The 15,802-nt window shown below is 35.9% G+C and overlaps 2 protein-coding genes across 2 annotated transcripts in view; one reads left to right on the top strand and one right to left on the bottom strand.

Moving 5' to 3' along the window:
* Positions 1-3,916, top strand: part of st3gal5 (ST3 beta-galactoside alpha-2,3-sialyltransferase 5) — a 30,401-nt gene extending 26,485 nt beyond the window's left edge. The window contains exon 7 of the mRNA XM_079893053.1: positions 1,183-3,916. Coding sequence (XP_079749179.1) covers positions 1,183-1,440 — 258 coding nt within the window. The 3' untranslated portion in view covers positions 1,441-3,916. The remainder of the gene's footprint in view (positions 1-1,182) is intronic.
* A 2,841-nt stretch (positions 3,917-6,757) lies between these two features.
* atoh8 (atonal bHLH transcription factor 8) lies at positions 6,758-11,083 on the bottom strand. The gene is made up of 3 exons (XM_079891719.1): positions 10,157-11,083; positions 9,367-9,558; positions 6,758-7,939 (listed from the first exon to the last, which is right to left on the bottom strand). Exons 1-3 carry the CDS (start codon positions 10,754-10,756, stop codon positions 7,934-7,936), a joined length of 798 nt encoding a protein of 265 aa, XP_079747845.1. The 5' UTR covers positions 10,757-11,083; the 3' UTR covers positions 6,758-7,933.
* Between the last annotated feature and the right edge of the window lie 4,719 nt (positions 11,084-15,802).

Here is a 15,802-nt window from a genome sequence, read left to right as displayed (position 1 = left end):
GAAAAACATTTAACTAAATACAGAGTTTTAGACTTATTATCTTCAGATTTTAAACATAAAATGTTTATACATGTGGCTTTAGCTGCAGTGCATTTCTAGATTGCTACAGTGCCAACTTCAATTATATTTTCATGAAAATGTTTCATAAAAATAAATTTCTAATAACTTTACAAAACTTTGAAGCTATTTATAACTATTTTTTTTTCATTATGACAATAATTAATTCTACATTTACAATAAACTGCCAGGTGTCAGCTTTCAAATGAGATCATACTTGTGTTTTTAGTGCAAAGGGATCATGAACTGTATCTGTTTCAGTTTGGTTATGTCATTTCTGGGGATTTTTCAAAAGTGGGGTTACAGCTTAACAGGTTAATATATTAATATATTATATATTATATTTTATTATATTATATTTAATAATGTAATTTATTCCTGTATTAAGCTGAATATATATAATTATAATTAATTATTAATTATATAAATATTATTATTATTATCAATGTTGAAAACAGTGGTGTAATTTTTTTTTTTTCAGGATTCTTTGATAAATAGAACCTTCAAAAGAACAGCATTTATTTGAAATAGAATATTTTGTAACATTATAAAAGTCTTTACTGTAACTTTTGATCAATTTAATTCATCCTTGATGAATAAAAGTATTGATTTCTTTTATTTCTTTCACAAAAAAAATAAAATGCAAATTTTTACTGACCCCAAACTTTTGAACTGTAGTGTTTAATGTTACAAAAGCTTTCTATTTCAGATAAATGCTTTTGAACTTTCTATTCATCAAAGAATCCTGAAATAAAAATGTAAATAACTGTTTTCAACATTGATAATAAAGAGAAATGTTTCTTGAGCATCATATTAGAATAATTTCTGAAGGATCATGTGACACTGAAGACTGGAGTAATGATGCTGAAAATTCAGCTTTGATCACAGGAATAAATTACACTTTACCATATATTCATATAGGAAACAGCTGTTTTAAATTGTAATTATATTTCACACAATATTACTGTTTATTTATCAAATAAATGCAGCCTTGGTGAGCAGAAGAGACTTATTTTAAAAACATTAAAAATCTTACCGATCCAAAACTTTTGACTGGTAATGTATATTTTATATATATATATTTATATATTTTTATTTTTTTATTTTTTTATGTTCCCTCTCTAGAATGTCCCTACTTTAGGAGTCTCTGCTCTCAACCTGGCAACGTACTTATGTGATGAGGTGAGCTTAGCAGGCTTTGGCTATAATCTCAGCCAGAAAGAGTTTCCTCTTCATTACTATGATGACAGACTCATGACATCCATGTTAAAGGAAGCCATGCACAATGTACAGACCGAGACTGTTTTTCTTAAACGCCTGGTAACTTCAGGCAGTATTACTGACCTCACAGGTGGGATACACTGCAGCTTCTGTTCAAGCTAAATGTCTTCTCTACCACCAAACACCTTAGCGGGCCAAGCTTTCACAGCAGCGCATGCGTGTAAGAATTCATGCAAGTGGAGGAATAACTTGTAAACTCTTATCAATGGAAAAAAACTACTAATGAAGTGCTGCTGAGTGTTTTAGGAACCTTAAAACTGTGAGACTATTTTAGGTGAAACTTTTAATTTCCATTTTTAGTCTTTTGTTTTAAAAAAGATGCATTGCCAAAATGCAACATTTTGTTGTTAATTTAAAGCAGTTTGTTTGTTAACCAAAGTTGTTGTTGTTTTTTTGGTCTGATTGTTTAAAATTTGTCATTTACAATAGGCCTACAGTTGTTTACATCATTATGCATGTAATAATTTGTCACTGCAATAACTGTACTCTTCCAACAGATGGAGCAGTTGTAAAAAATAAAATACACATAACAGCCAAGTAAATGTCTAGCCTAGTAAAGAGAAACTACATTCATCTTTGCTATATACCTCATGTGAGGTCACAAAAAGTCACCAGACTACATGTGACAAGTGAGAAATATTGATTTCTGAAAATTCTTGATTGCTGAAATCCCGTTTCGGTAACACTTTATAATAACTGCACGCTATTAATCATAAGTTAAGCATTGGTAAACAGTAAATTCTTCATTTATAAAGCATTAATAGACATTACTAAGCACTTTATAAATACAGTTATAAATGCTTTGTTCTTGATTTATAAGCATATCTATAATGTGTTTAATAATTGTGTTTTCATACTTTATTAATGAACAATTTATCATTTCTAAATGAAGTATTGCATTATTTACAAACCAGTTATTTAGGAGTTGTCAGTGGTTCATAAGATCACTTAGAAAGTGTAAGTAAATGATTAATAAACTGTTTAAATACATATTATTATTCAGACATATAGTAATAGTTACTTAGTGTGTTAATAAATGCTTTATTAACATGTATTTCTACTGTAATTCAGGGCTAATTCAGGTATAAAGCAGTTAGTAGTGGTCAGTTAGCTATTCTTGTGAGCTTATCTAAAGTGAGGACTAGTTATGCCTTGTAAAGCATTTATAAAGGATATTTAAAGGCTGTTAAATATTTCTCTGTTCTGTATCACTGTGTTGTGTTTGTTTCCTTTTTCTGTTTAGAAGATAAATGAGCCTTTAACTCTCCTTTATAAATGATTTACAAAGCATAACTAGTCCTCACTTTAGATGAGCTCACAAGAATAGTTAACTGACCACTACTAAATGCTTTATAACTACCTGAATTTACTACATTTACTTACACTTTCTAAGTGATCTTATTAACCAATGACAACACCTAGTTTGTAAATAATGGTAAATAATGTAACTGGTTTGTAAATAATGCTATACTTCATTTAGAAATGATATATTGATCATTAATAAAGTATGAAAATACAATTATTAAACACATTATAGATATGCTTATAAATCAAGAATAAAGCATTTATAGCTGTATTTATAAACTGCTTATTAATGTCTATTAATGCTTTATAAATGATGAATTAACTGTTTAGTAATGCTTAACTAATGATTAATAGCATGTCGTTATTATAAAGTGTTACCCTTGTTTCGAATGCACTAGTTTTAGTTTTGGCTCCTGCCACTATTTTAAGGAACTGAAATGAGCAGAAAGAATAGCTCTAAAGACTGCATTAGTTGACAAGCATGGTTTTTAGTCTTCCTGCAAGTATTGGTCTTTTAGTGGTATTATAATAATAGTAATAATTAAACACATTCACTATCATTTATATGTGGCTTTTTCTTTGACATGAATGAATGAATGAATGAGGCATTCATTAACGTCTCATCCAAAGGACGGTGAATGAGGGTGCTGGATAAGCTACAAATGAGGGATCTTTCTCTCAAACTAGAGACCCTGATGTGCATGTTATTTTGTTGTGCATCTGGTTAGCGTTTTCTTTCAAGACTGCATTTCCAAACATTCCTTTTGCCATTAGTTGTAATAATCAGTGAGATTTTCATATGCAAAAGCAGGAAGGTTTCTTCAAGTGTTTTGGAGACGTTGCCACAGTTCCTCTGGATTTAGTCTGTCTCAGTTTTTTCAGTTTCTTCATGTAATCGCAGACATGATGATGAGATAGACATGATAGACATCTATGATGGTGAGTTCAGAACATACCGGCCGTTGTCAGACTCCTTCTGCATACAAAAATCTCACTGGATTATAACGATTAATGGCAAAAGGAATGCAAACTGATATTTCCTACTCAGACTACAGCAACAAAATTATAATAACTGGCTTAAAACCTTTTTTTTTGGTGAAATTAATAATGTGTCTTAAGACTTTTGCACAGTACTGTATATATAGAGTGACTTCTCTATATATCAAGTCAAAATCCATATTAGGACATAAGACACATTGTTAGTTCTTCTCTCATGTTGCTTGCAATGATTGATATGAATTATGTCTTCTTTTTCATGCTGTATACATAAATTATTGCAATAAATACAAAATAAAATAAAAAAATATTTTGATTTATTCATTTGTATTGAAGGTAGCTAGAGGTAGCCTGTGGGGGAAGACAAAAGGGTATGATGTTGTGCACTGTGCATTTTGGATAATCTGTTGAGGCATAATCCACTGTTGTGAGACATCAAATACTGTTTCTGGGTCTGTTTCAAGAGAGAATACTCTCATAGCAGCAGTTTATGAGCATTGTATTTATAGCTCATATTTAAGCTAAGCTTTTAAAAATGACTGAGATTTGGGTATAAAGATGCATGTTTCAGTAGTACTACAGCTCACCACAAGCACATTTCTCCAATATGCCATCAGAAGGTTTCATTTTGATGCATCTGTTTATTTCCTTGCCTAGACAGCAACTTTTGCAAGTAGGTTATGAATGGGTGTGAGAGGTCAGTTAAACTACTCTCCCTCTCATAGAAAATGGCTAGCGATAATGGCCATATTCTTTTTCTCCATTTAAATAATTTGTTTGTTGAAAACTGGTTTTAACAACATGGCCAGCTCACACCCTAACCGGGATGGGAAAAATCCTGAAGCTCAGTATGTGTATGCGCCTGCATGACTGGGTTCAGTGATCTTGCGTATATAGAAAAAGAGGGGGCCAAGCATTGACCCCTGAGCTACCCCAGCTGATGCGAGTTACACACCCTTTAGGACGGGCTCGAGCCCAGGTTTAGCATGAGGATGGACGTCTCATAATGCAGCTCTCACCAAATGCTGGAGACAGATTTGGAAATGTCGCACTTTTTAGAAACTCTGTGGTAACAGTATGAAGTAAAACACGTATCTGTGATTGTGTTAACGTGTTGGTCTTACTATGAAAGACATTTATAATAAAATTATTACAAATAATTTTTAAACTTTAAGCTGCAATGTAAATCATTTAATGAAACCAAAACGGCTGTGATTGTTATAATTATGGTATAATTGTACTTTGATGTTTAGAGAGGCAAATCTGCAAAGAGGGGGGAAAAGACATCTTGTCAAATTGTTCTGTAGTCTTATAAAAGTCACCAATTTTTCGGTTTCAGCAACATATTTAGATTGATGCTCATCTGAGATGAAACCTCAGGTGCAGAATATGTTCAGTGAAAATAACCTATACTACAGTCTCTTAATGTTGTCAGTTGAATGAAAGAAGTGACATTTTCGAACAATGTGAAATTTTGACATGGTGGACAGAAGCATTGAGAGAGGAAAGAAAGTATCTATTTACGTGAACTCCGAATAGGGAAAGCATACAACAAAGTTGCTTAAATTATGAAAAAATCGCAGTTTCAGCTGATGCCTTTAAATAAAAGTGGCTCTATATTTTACCTCTCATTTCTCCTTGTACATGAGACAACATCTGTAATATTCTGACCCCGCTTCCCCATGTTATTTCCAATCATTTTAACAGTCATTTCAGATATTTAATTTCCACCAAAAGATCAATTTAAAGGTCAATAAAACTTAGCGAACAAGAAAATTATAATAAAAGTGACTAGTAGGTTTGGTCTTGACAGACTAGATTTGCTTATGCAGTTGCTGAGCAAGTAAAAAGACTTGCTAGGCTGCATATTACTCCCGTTATTTTAAATAAAATTGATGTCTCCATTTCCCCTTTATGTACAAAGTGTAACTTAGAAAGAGGGACATATTATCATTATTTTTGGGAATGTAAACTTATTTCCAGATTCTGGACACTTATTTCAAAGGTGGTTAGTGGGATATTTAAAATGAAAATCAAGAAAGACCCTGGGGTTTTTCTCTTAGGCCTTCCCTCTAGAGACTTACATCTCAATGCACTACATCATAAACTCCTTGATAAACTCCTTTTAATTGCTCGAAAGTGCATACTTCAAAACTGGATCAAAACTTCCCCTCCTAGTATCACCCTTTGGTACAGGGAGATCTTTAATATCCTCCCTCATGAAAGATTGCATGCGGTTGTAAAGGGTAAGGACGAATTATTTTTAAAAGTTTGGTCTCCGTTCTTAGTTTATATACCTGCAAATCTGAAAAGTCTACTACTGATGGGCAGACAGTTTTCTGATTGGAAGAAGGCATCTTCTCTGAAACCTTCAAATTATGAGACATAGAATATGATAGACTGGTGTATGTGTATTTTTATTCTTTTTTTTTTTTTTTTTTTTTTCTCTTTTCTTTTTTCTCCATTTGTATTAGTTGTAACTTTGCCATATGCTGTCTGATGGGGGGAGGGGGGTCTTGTTTCTGTATTCTGTATGTCTAAAAACAATAAAATGTGTTTAAAAAAAAAAAAAAAAAAAAAAAAAAAAAAAGACTTGCTACTGCTAATATGCACATACATGTTGCTGTGACTGATGAAAAAAGACATGCGTACGTTCCCCGTGAAGCAGATCTAGACAGGTGGTGCTGGGGAGGAAGGTGCCAGAGAGAAAACTCATAACACACTGCAGTGAGCAGCAAATGACTCGGGCAAGACTATGCTGACCTGTAGTGTTTCATGACTGAAATCAATTATCATGTGACCTGTCCAAAAAGATGACCTTGGGCTGTCTACAATATTAAAATATGCTTGGTTAACAAAGTGTTAGTAGTTAAAATACTTATAAACACATTGATCAAACACTAATCAATCAACAACCATTTTTTAATACTATTTTATTTTCTCATTGGTGGAACAGAAAGTGTAAAACTTGAATTCATAGCAAATACATACAATTAAATACATTATATACACTGCCTGGTCAAAAAAAAAAGTAACCTTCTGAATTTAAATAAGTAAACGTAAATACTTATGAGTCTATGATTGGATCATTATTGCAGTGATTAATGTGTTTCTGGCATATATATATATATATATATATATATATATATATATATATATATATATATATATAACACATAATACTGACTTTGGCATAACTAAAACATTCATTAAGTTTTGATGATGCAGAAGTTAAGAGTTTGTAACCGTCTGATATAGGAATCCTACACATGTCAGGTCACTATGTTCAGATCTGATTCCTCTTGGTGTTTTGTTTGATGTTTTTGGCGGGTCACCAACACTTGCTTATTGCTGCCTCCAAAGAAGAACTTCTTCAGTAATGAAGATGAATTCTTGTACAACATAGCTGAGTATTTTAACAGTAAATGAATTTATGAAATACATACTAACATAAGCAACTTGCTGACAAAGCCACAGCTCAGAACATTTTATAAAGTATATGCTCCTGTTCACAAGAATGTTAATGTTAATACGAATCAAGTGGAGGACAGGAGATGAGTGTTCAAATAATTCTGTGCCATTTTCATTTATATCAGAGTTTATAATGTAATTGGTAAAATGAAAAATAATTAAATGGGATTAAAAGAAAAAGAAAATGTGTGCTTTCTTGATCTAGCACATGGCAGGACATTTTCGACAGAATATGCACTGGAACTCGTAACTGCGCTCTTAAAAATAAAGGTTCTTTATTGGCACTGATGGTTCCATGAAGAACCTTTAACATCCATGGAACCTTTCTATTCCACAAAAGATTCTTTATAGTGGAAAAGGGTTGTATAGATTATTTAAACTTTCCACTATGAAAAAGAATATATGTGTGTGTATGTATATATATATATATATATATATATATATATATATATATATATATATATATACATACACAACCTTTATTTTAAGTGTATTTGTTCAACTGTATAAGAACACTGCAAAACAAACTAACAAAAATAAAAAAATCTGTAACTGCCCAAACATTGGAAGACGAAACTGATTTCACATCATCTTTTTGAAAAATGTTTGTGCTGTGCAAAAGTTATAGAATCGCATATTTAGAACCTAGACAGGGATTGTCTTTTTGACACTGTTAGCTGTATAAAGTCAATAGTGCAGTGTAAACCTTTACACTTTCATTACATTAGATGTTTTTTTTGTTTTTTTCCACATGGGGAAAGTGTCTTCATGTTAATGGATTGAGTTCCTTCTTTCTCCAAATTCACAGAAGACATTCTTCATTTTATTCCTGTGAACAAAAACAAAAAAAATACAAAAAGTTAGTTGTCGAAAATAGAAAGAGAAAAAAAAAAATAGAATATTCTGACTAGATATAATTGTTTTTAAATGTACTTTTTGAAAAATGTTGCAGAATTGCAACACTCATGCACATTTCCATGTTCACTTTTCATCGCTGTGCTTTGCCAAAACATTTTTCCCCTCAGACTCACTGGCTCTACTTGACAAAGGGATTTCTTTCTTGGACGGTGCCCCTCCTCCAAACCCTCCTCCTGTTTCCCCCTCGCCTCTGTAACAGCTGCTCTTTGGAGCCGTATCCTAAGAGAGTGATGATCGGTGCTTTTTTATTTCAAAGTGTTTTTTTGGAACAGATGGCCAAGGGAGAACTGGGGAGTCAGCCAAGACCGCGCTGGGGAATGTGCCAATTCCTGTAGTGAGCGAGTTCTCTGGGCTCCAGCTCGCGTGCCTTCCCTCTGCCCTCTGCCCTGAGTGGCGCCAGCAGGACTTCCCAACTAGTGTTGCGAACATCTGGTGTCTGGCTCTGACGGGGGGAGGGGGAGGCGCACTCAACCAGCTTCCTTTTCAGTGTGCTTTGCTGAAGGAACGTATTAGCTCACATAGGGATGGAGGGTTGCTTTCCTTCACACATAATCTGTTGGACTTCTGAAGACCCTTCATGCCTAAATTAAGCGCAACCTATAACGATTAGCATCACCACTGATTCGATTTCTCACAGCTGCTCATTTGTTAATTATAAATGCCATAAAAAAAGTTGCATTCTTTCCTACGAAAGGATCGTGTAAAATATATGGTTAACTGTGCACAAACCATGAGCACAACGACCATCATTACAGAGGGAACGCACATGTCGATATAGGATAACACTGCAGGAAGATGACTGTGTCATAAAACTCCCTGCAAAAGCACATCAATCACTCCATTTATTCGCCCGGGATGCTTTCTCAGCGTAGTGGAGGAAAAAGCTGGCGGAACACCCAGTCCTGCCTCTGACAAAAGTTGATGATAATTTAATTTAATGGGATCATTATTAAGCAAGGGGGGAATTCTCTCTAATTGGTATGTATACACATACACATACACATGTTCTCCCTTGTTTACTATTATCTTTATTTTGATAATATGCCTAAGAATACAGAATGCAGTTCTGAATCCTTCTGTTAAGCAGTCTATAATTATTCACAGTTTGCTGGGCAAATGTCATGGTTCACATGAGAGCAGCATGCCTTTCTTAAAGGCATGGGTTTGTTTTCTTTTCCAAAATAATAATACAGATAACCACTAGCAAATGCTTGCGCTATATGACCGTTAAATGTTAAAGAGCAAATCAAAGGTGGGAAATGAGGTTTGTCACCTGGTTTTATCATGTAAGAGCCCTTCATGAGACACTGGAAAACTTCTTCCCTACTGACTATTTACCTTCCTTTTCTTGGAGCGACCCTCGGCCTGCAGAGTTCTAGTGCACTGCTCCACACACTCTCTGAAGCTCACGTTGCGGTGGTCTGGCGAATAGTCCAGGTCGGCAAGCTGAGCAAGGGACAGTATGTAGTTGCAAGCTATTCTTAATATAGCCAGCTTGGAAAGCTTCTGCCCATAAGAGTAGCAGGGTACCTGTAAAAGTAGATTAAAGTGTCGTCAAGTGAAAAAAAGCAGGCCTGAATATAAAAATCAATAATTACAATAACTTTTTTAGGACACAAGGTCTAAAAAGTCTACTTAATCCATTAGTAATTCATCAAAAGTCTTATTCACAAGAACAAATTAGATGTTTGCTGCAATATTTCACCCCTTTTAATGTTTAAAGCGTTATTTATTTGATCATGGCTATCTTCTCAAGTAGTTAAACTTGAAAAAACAGTATATTAATTGATGATCTGACTCCATCACTCTTAGTTTTGTCATAGTTTAGATGTTGGGTTGTGCTGATAGGATAATTCACAATTATGTAACATCAAAACTGCAAAAATGAAAATTACTGTTTACTAGGGGCAATAGGACAATTCCTTTCTTTTGTTGAAAAATCGTCTTGTGAAATAAAGTTTATTTACAGCTAAACACATTTGCATTCCTTTTTATTGTTTTTATTCGCAGACTTGGGATATTATTGACCTCTACACTTCTAGCTACAGTAGTCTCCGTAAAAGCAGAGCCTTGAGTATTCTGTGGCAGTTCATCCAGCACTGAAGAAATGCTGCCTGTGGGATTTTACCTGCTTTCTGAGCGCCTCAAAGGCTGCACTGATGGTGTGCACGCGCGTCCTCTCGCGCGCGTTCGCCAGTAGTCTTCGCGTCTGCTGAATGGCTTTGATCTCCGTGACGACGCCCGACGGCTCTCCAGCGCGTCTCCTAGGAGACTCCGCGCGCTCGCTTCTGCCGCTGGCGTCAGGCGCCTGCGAGGCTGAGCGCGGAGAAAACACAACACGCTCCAAGGGAAAAACCTGTGAACCGCTCAAAGCCGAAACATGCGAGTTTGTTTGAGCAATTTTGCTATTGACAGCCTTCTCGGAGATGGATCTTAGCTTCGAGTCAGGTATCTCTCCAGAAATCACGGTGTTAATCCTCATATCTATGGCAGTATTTAAAATTTCGTTTCCGACACTCGCCGCGTCGATTTCCGAAGCGTGCGTCTCTTTTGTACAAGCGTCTCCCAGTGTCTCTGGCATTAGATGCGAGTTCTTATACAGTTTGAAGTAAGGCAAATGATCTTCACTGACACGCTTAATTGGATCTCGTGATTTCCGTTTAAATTTCTTGTCTCCTGATACCGTGTTTAGGATCTTGCAATGACCGTTTAGATGTGGATTCTTCATATCGGATGTCCACCCTGACTAAAAGTCCAATAAAAATAAAAAAAATGAAAGGAAGACAAATGTTGTTGAGAGGTGATACACAAAGCACGCTTTAAGTGTCAAACCAGCGCTCTGTCAGCTGCAGTCAAGTCTTCTAGGACGAGCATGTCTGCTTCGCTTGTTTAAAACTCCATGTCAGTGTATTTTTGAGGTGACGTGCTTCTCCTGTGGTGTCGAAGAGTCCCGTGAAGTCAGGCAGACATTGCCAGGACATTTTTGTGAATGTGCTCGACAGTTCATCTGTGTTTATTCAGCCTCAGTTAACACAGAAGCCCCTGTTGGTGAGATAAGTCAGCGCCGAGAGACCGCCCAAAATAAACCCTCAAGAGGACCTGACACATTACCAATGAAAGCATTCTCTCGACAGTTTTTCAAATGATAGTATCATAATAATAATATCATAATAATTACGATCTTGTCGCAATTAATAGGCTACAATCAACCTTTGTTAAAACGTATGTAAGGTTTGATGGCAGTAATGCATAATAAACTTTTTTTTTTTTTTTTTTAATAATATTATAACCTAGATGAATATATTCGGGAGCATGTTGTCGCAAAATCTACATCTCAGTATAGCTACAAAGTTTTTTTTTTTTTTTTTTTTTTCACAGAGTTTAAAACTTTACAATATTAAAACTGTAAAAAAAAACTAGTCTTATTTTTATTTATTATAATATATTTCTGTTAGGTTAGGCAAGGTTATTAGGAGTATTATTTTTTAAACAGTCAGACCCTCAACAAATAAATAAAACAAACAAATATACATTACTCACAAGTACATGTACATACTTTGAACACATATTTTAAATCATGTCCAATTGTTAACAAAATAAAGAATATTCAGAGTTCTTCATTTGTGGAGAGACCAGCTAAAATCAGATTTCGTAGCTTTGGTTTGCAGTAGTTTGTTATGAGTGTTTTGTTCCTTTGTACTTCCACTCTTTCAGTTTCTCATTTAAGAAGTGGCTTATAGGCATCATCACCCTTGCTTTGCAATGAACACTTCAAGCCTCTTTTCTGAGCTCCTGTTACAAAAACTATTGATACCATTATCCACCTTCTTGCTCAAAAACATGGCTGAGATCCAGAATAAATGTTTCCTCTGCATCAGGAGGAACTGACTCACTTTTCCACAGTCTTGGGCTCACCGTCCCTAACAACACCTTGTATCCCATGCAGAGATTGTGAGTTTTCACCAACAATAATGTCAAGAACCGTGTAATCACCTCTCTAAAGGGCTTGTTGTGGGTGTTTTTTACTTCAGCATGGTCATTTGTTGCCCTAAATTAGATCTTAATTTCACTTGCTCCACCATCCTCTTCTGTCCAGACTCTATTGCATTCACATTTTGGGTGATTTCAAATTTTCTTTTGTTTGTCACTTCACCACCAAGTTAATATTCTATTGAAGCATAATAGCATCTTACACCCTCCACTAGAAATTAGGTTGTTTTGAGTCATGGTTCCACCTCTTTGGTGTAGAGAACATGGGATATTATAGGCTTTGAGCATGATTGTTTTAATTAAACAGAAGCCAAAGCACATCAGCTAATGTTTAGTTGGTGTGTGTAGACCAAGTACACAGCCATATTATTCAGCCTTTTTTAGAGAGAGGCACTGACATGGCAAATATTGCCCATAGCCAATGCCATTTGTAGGAGGGTCATTCCTACAGGATTTTTCATCCCCATGAAACTTTCATGCAACATGGTTTTTTCATGTATAGATGTACCCAATTAACACAAATCCATAATGATTAGTACCTAAGAAATTGCCATGTCCTCAATCATGTTTTCTCAACTTTACATTGAAATAAAGGCTGCATACACACACACAATATCCCAACTGTTGCTGCCTCGCTGCCTGCTGTGAGTGTGTTCGCTTCAGTGCTGTAAGCTCCGTCTTAGCCTCGTATTTCTTTGTTTTGAACCATCATTTACTACAATTTCTAGTTGTTTATACTACTACTAAATACAGCTTACTCAACATCTCCTGACATCGCTAGCTTCCGTTACTACTAGCACAACACGCTAGTAATTCGCTAGCCTGTTAACGCGCCACCCGTGCGCTCAGCTATTTTTTATTTATTTTTCTCTCGCGCGCCCGCGCCTTTGAGTTCATAAAAAGCTCAGGTGAGTAAGAATCAGTCAACAAACACGGTGAGTAATGTCTTGTCCTGTTATTGTCACCTGCACTTCATGTCACATGTTTAGCATAGCCTTCTCTGTTGGCAATATAGGATTTATATGTGATAAATGCAAGGAGTCAGTTAGGCTGACAGAGAAGATTTCAGAACTAGAGACACGCATCCAAACTTTAATTGAGGATAGTAAGAGTGCTAGAGCTTTAGATACTATTGTGGATGTGCCTAGCATAGTGAACTCTTTACATGATTCGGTTCCAGCTGAATTAGTGCCTGCGCAGCCAGGCAAATGGGTGACAGTGAGGGATCGCTCTACTCGCGGATCAAAAAACCACTCTTCCGTTCCGATTACCATAACAAATCGATTTGCCCCGCTCAGTGAAACACCATTGTGCCCTAGTAATTGGTGATTCGATCACACGGAACGTGAAAATAGAGACACCAGCCACCATAGTCACATGTTTGCCGGGAGCCAGAGCGCCTGACATCAAAGCAAATTTAAAACTGCTGGCTAACGCTAATCGTAAATTCTCTAAGATCATTATTCACGTCGGCACTAATGATGTTCGACTCCGCCAGTCGGAGATCACCAAAATTAATATTAAAGAGGTGAGTGAATTCGCAAGTACGATGTCAAGCACTGTAATTTACTCTGGCCCCCTTCCTGTTCGCAGGAGTGATGAGATAGTTAGTAGATTGTGTTCACTGAATTGCTGGCTGTCTAAGTGGTGTCCGCTTAATAATATAGAATTCATAGACAATTGGAAAAGTTTTTGGGGTAGACCTGACCTGTTGAAAAGAGATGGTATTCATCCCTCCTGGGATGGTGCTGCTCTTCTCTCTAGTAATATGGCTCATAGTCTTAGAACTCAAACATGACAATCTGGGGCTCAGGTCAGGAAGCAAGAATTTGCGGACTTTCTATCAGAATTAATATTGACTGCAGATAAAGTACTAATTGTTGGTGATTTTAATATACACATCGATAATGAAAAATATGCATTGGGTTTGGCATTTAAAGACATTGTAAACTCTATTGGAGTTAGACAACACGTGTCAGGACCTACTCATTGTCGTAATCATACTCTAGATCTAATATTATCACATGGAATAGATGTTGATGCCGTTGAAATTCTGCAGCAGAGCGATGACATCTCAGATCATTATCTAGTCTCGTGTAAATTACATTTAGCCAAGGCTGCAAAGCCGACTCCGTGTATGACTCCAAATATGTTAGACCTATCACTTCTGCCACTAAAGATTGCTTTATTAATAATCTTCCCTGTTCAGTTTCATCATCTCAGCATCCCGGATAGCTTAGAAGAACTCGATATTGCAACAGAAACTTTTAACTCTCTCTTTTCCAGCACTTTAGACACAGTTGCTCCTTTGCGCTTAAAGAAGATTAAAGAAAATAATCCAACGCCGTGGTACAACGAGCACACTCGGGCCCTTAAGAGAGCAGCCAGAAAAATGGAACGCAACTGGAAGAAAACAAAACTAGAGGTATTTCGCATTTCATGGAAAGAGAGCTCGATTACGTACAGAGAGGCTTTAAAAGCTGCTAGATCTGCTTATTTTTCAACCCTGTTAGAAGAAAATAAACATAATCCTAGGTATTTATTTGAAACAGTGGCTAAACTAACGAAAAAGAAAGCTTCAAACACAGAAGTTTCCAAGCAGCACAGCAGTAATGACTTCATGAACTTCCTTTCTTGAAAGAAATGATATCTGCAAGGAATTCCAGTCTGGATTTAGACCGTACCATAGTACCGAGACTGCTCTCGTTAGAGTCAAAAAATAATTTGCTCTTATCATCCGATCATGGTTGTATCTCTCTATTAGTGTTACTCGATCTTAGTGCTGCATTTGACACCATTGACCACAACATTCTTTTAAATAGACTAGAAAACTATGTTGGCATTAGTGGAATTGCACTAGCAGGGTTTAAATGATACTTATCTGACCGTTATCAGTTTGTAGCAGTAAATGAAGAGATGTCTTATCGATCACAAGTTCAGTATGGCATACCACAAGGCTCAGTACTAGGACCGCTGCTGTTCACTCTGTACATGCTACCATTAGGAGATATCATTAGGAAACATGGAATTAGCTTCCACTGTTATGCCGACGATACTCAGCTCTATATTTCTTCAAAACCTACCGAAACTTACCAATTCACTAAATTAACAGAATGCATAGCTGATATAAAAAATTGGATGACTCGTAATTTCCTACTTCTAAATTCTGAAAAAACAGAGATTCTAATTATTGGACAAAAAACTTCCTCACGTAATAACCTAGAATACTGTCTAACACTTGATGGCTGCTCTGTCAAGTCTTCGTCGTCTGTTAGGAACATGGGTGTGCTCTTTGATACCAATCTTTCATTTGAAAGTCACGTGTCTAGTATCTGTAAGACCGCATTTTTCCATCTTAAAAATATATCTAAATTACGCCATATGCTCTCATTGACAAATGTGGAACAATTAGTTCATGCTTTCATGACATCAAGGCTAGATTATTGTAATGCTCTACTGGGTGGTTGCCCTGCACGCTTAATAAACAAACTACAGCTAGTTCAAAACTCAGCAGCTCGAGTTCAGAACCAGGAAGTATGACCATATTAGCCCAGTTCTGTCAACACTGCATTGGCTCCCTATTAAACATCGCATCAATTTTAAAATATTGCTGATTACTTACAAAGCACTAAATGGTTTAGCTCTGCAGTACTTGAGCGAGCTCTTAACACATTATAGTCCTTCACATCTATTGCAATCTCAAAATTCCGGCCAGTTGATAATACCTAGAATATCAAAATCGACTGCTGGCGGTAGATCCTTTTCCTATTTAGCACCAAAACTT

This window comes from Squalius cephalus, assembly GCF_949319135.1.
Source record: "Squalius cephalus genome assembly, chromosome: 14".
NCBI classification, from domain to species: Eukaryota; Metazoa; Chordata; class Actinopteri; order Cypriniformes; family Leuciscidae; genus Squalius; species Squalius cephalus.
The sequence above is the reverse complement of the archived record's forward strand: the minus strand, read 5'-3'. Positions and strand labels throughout refer to the sequence as shown.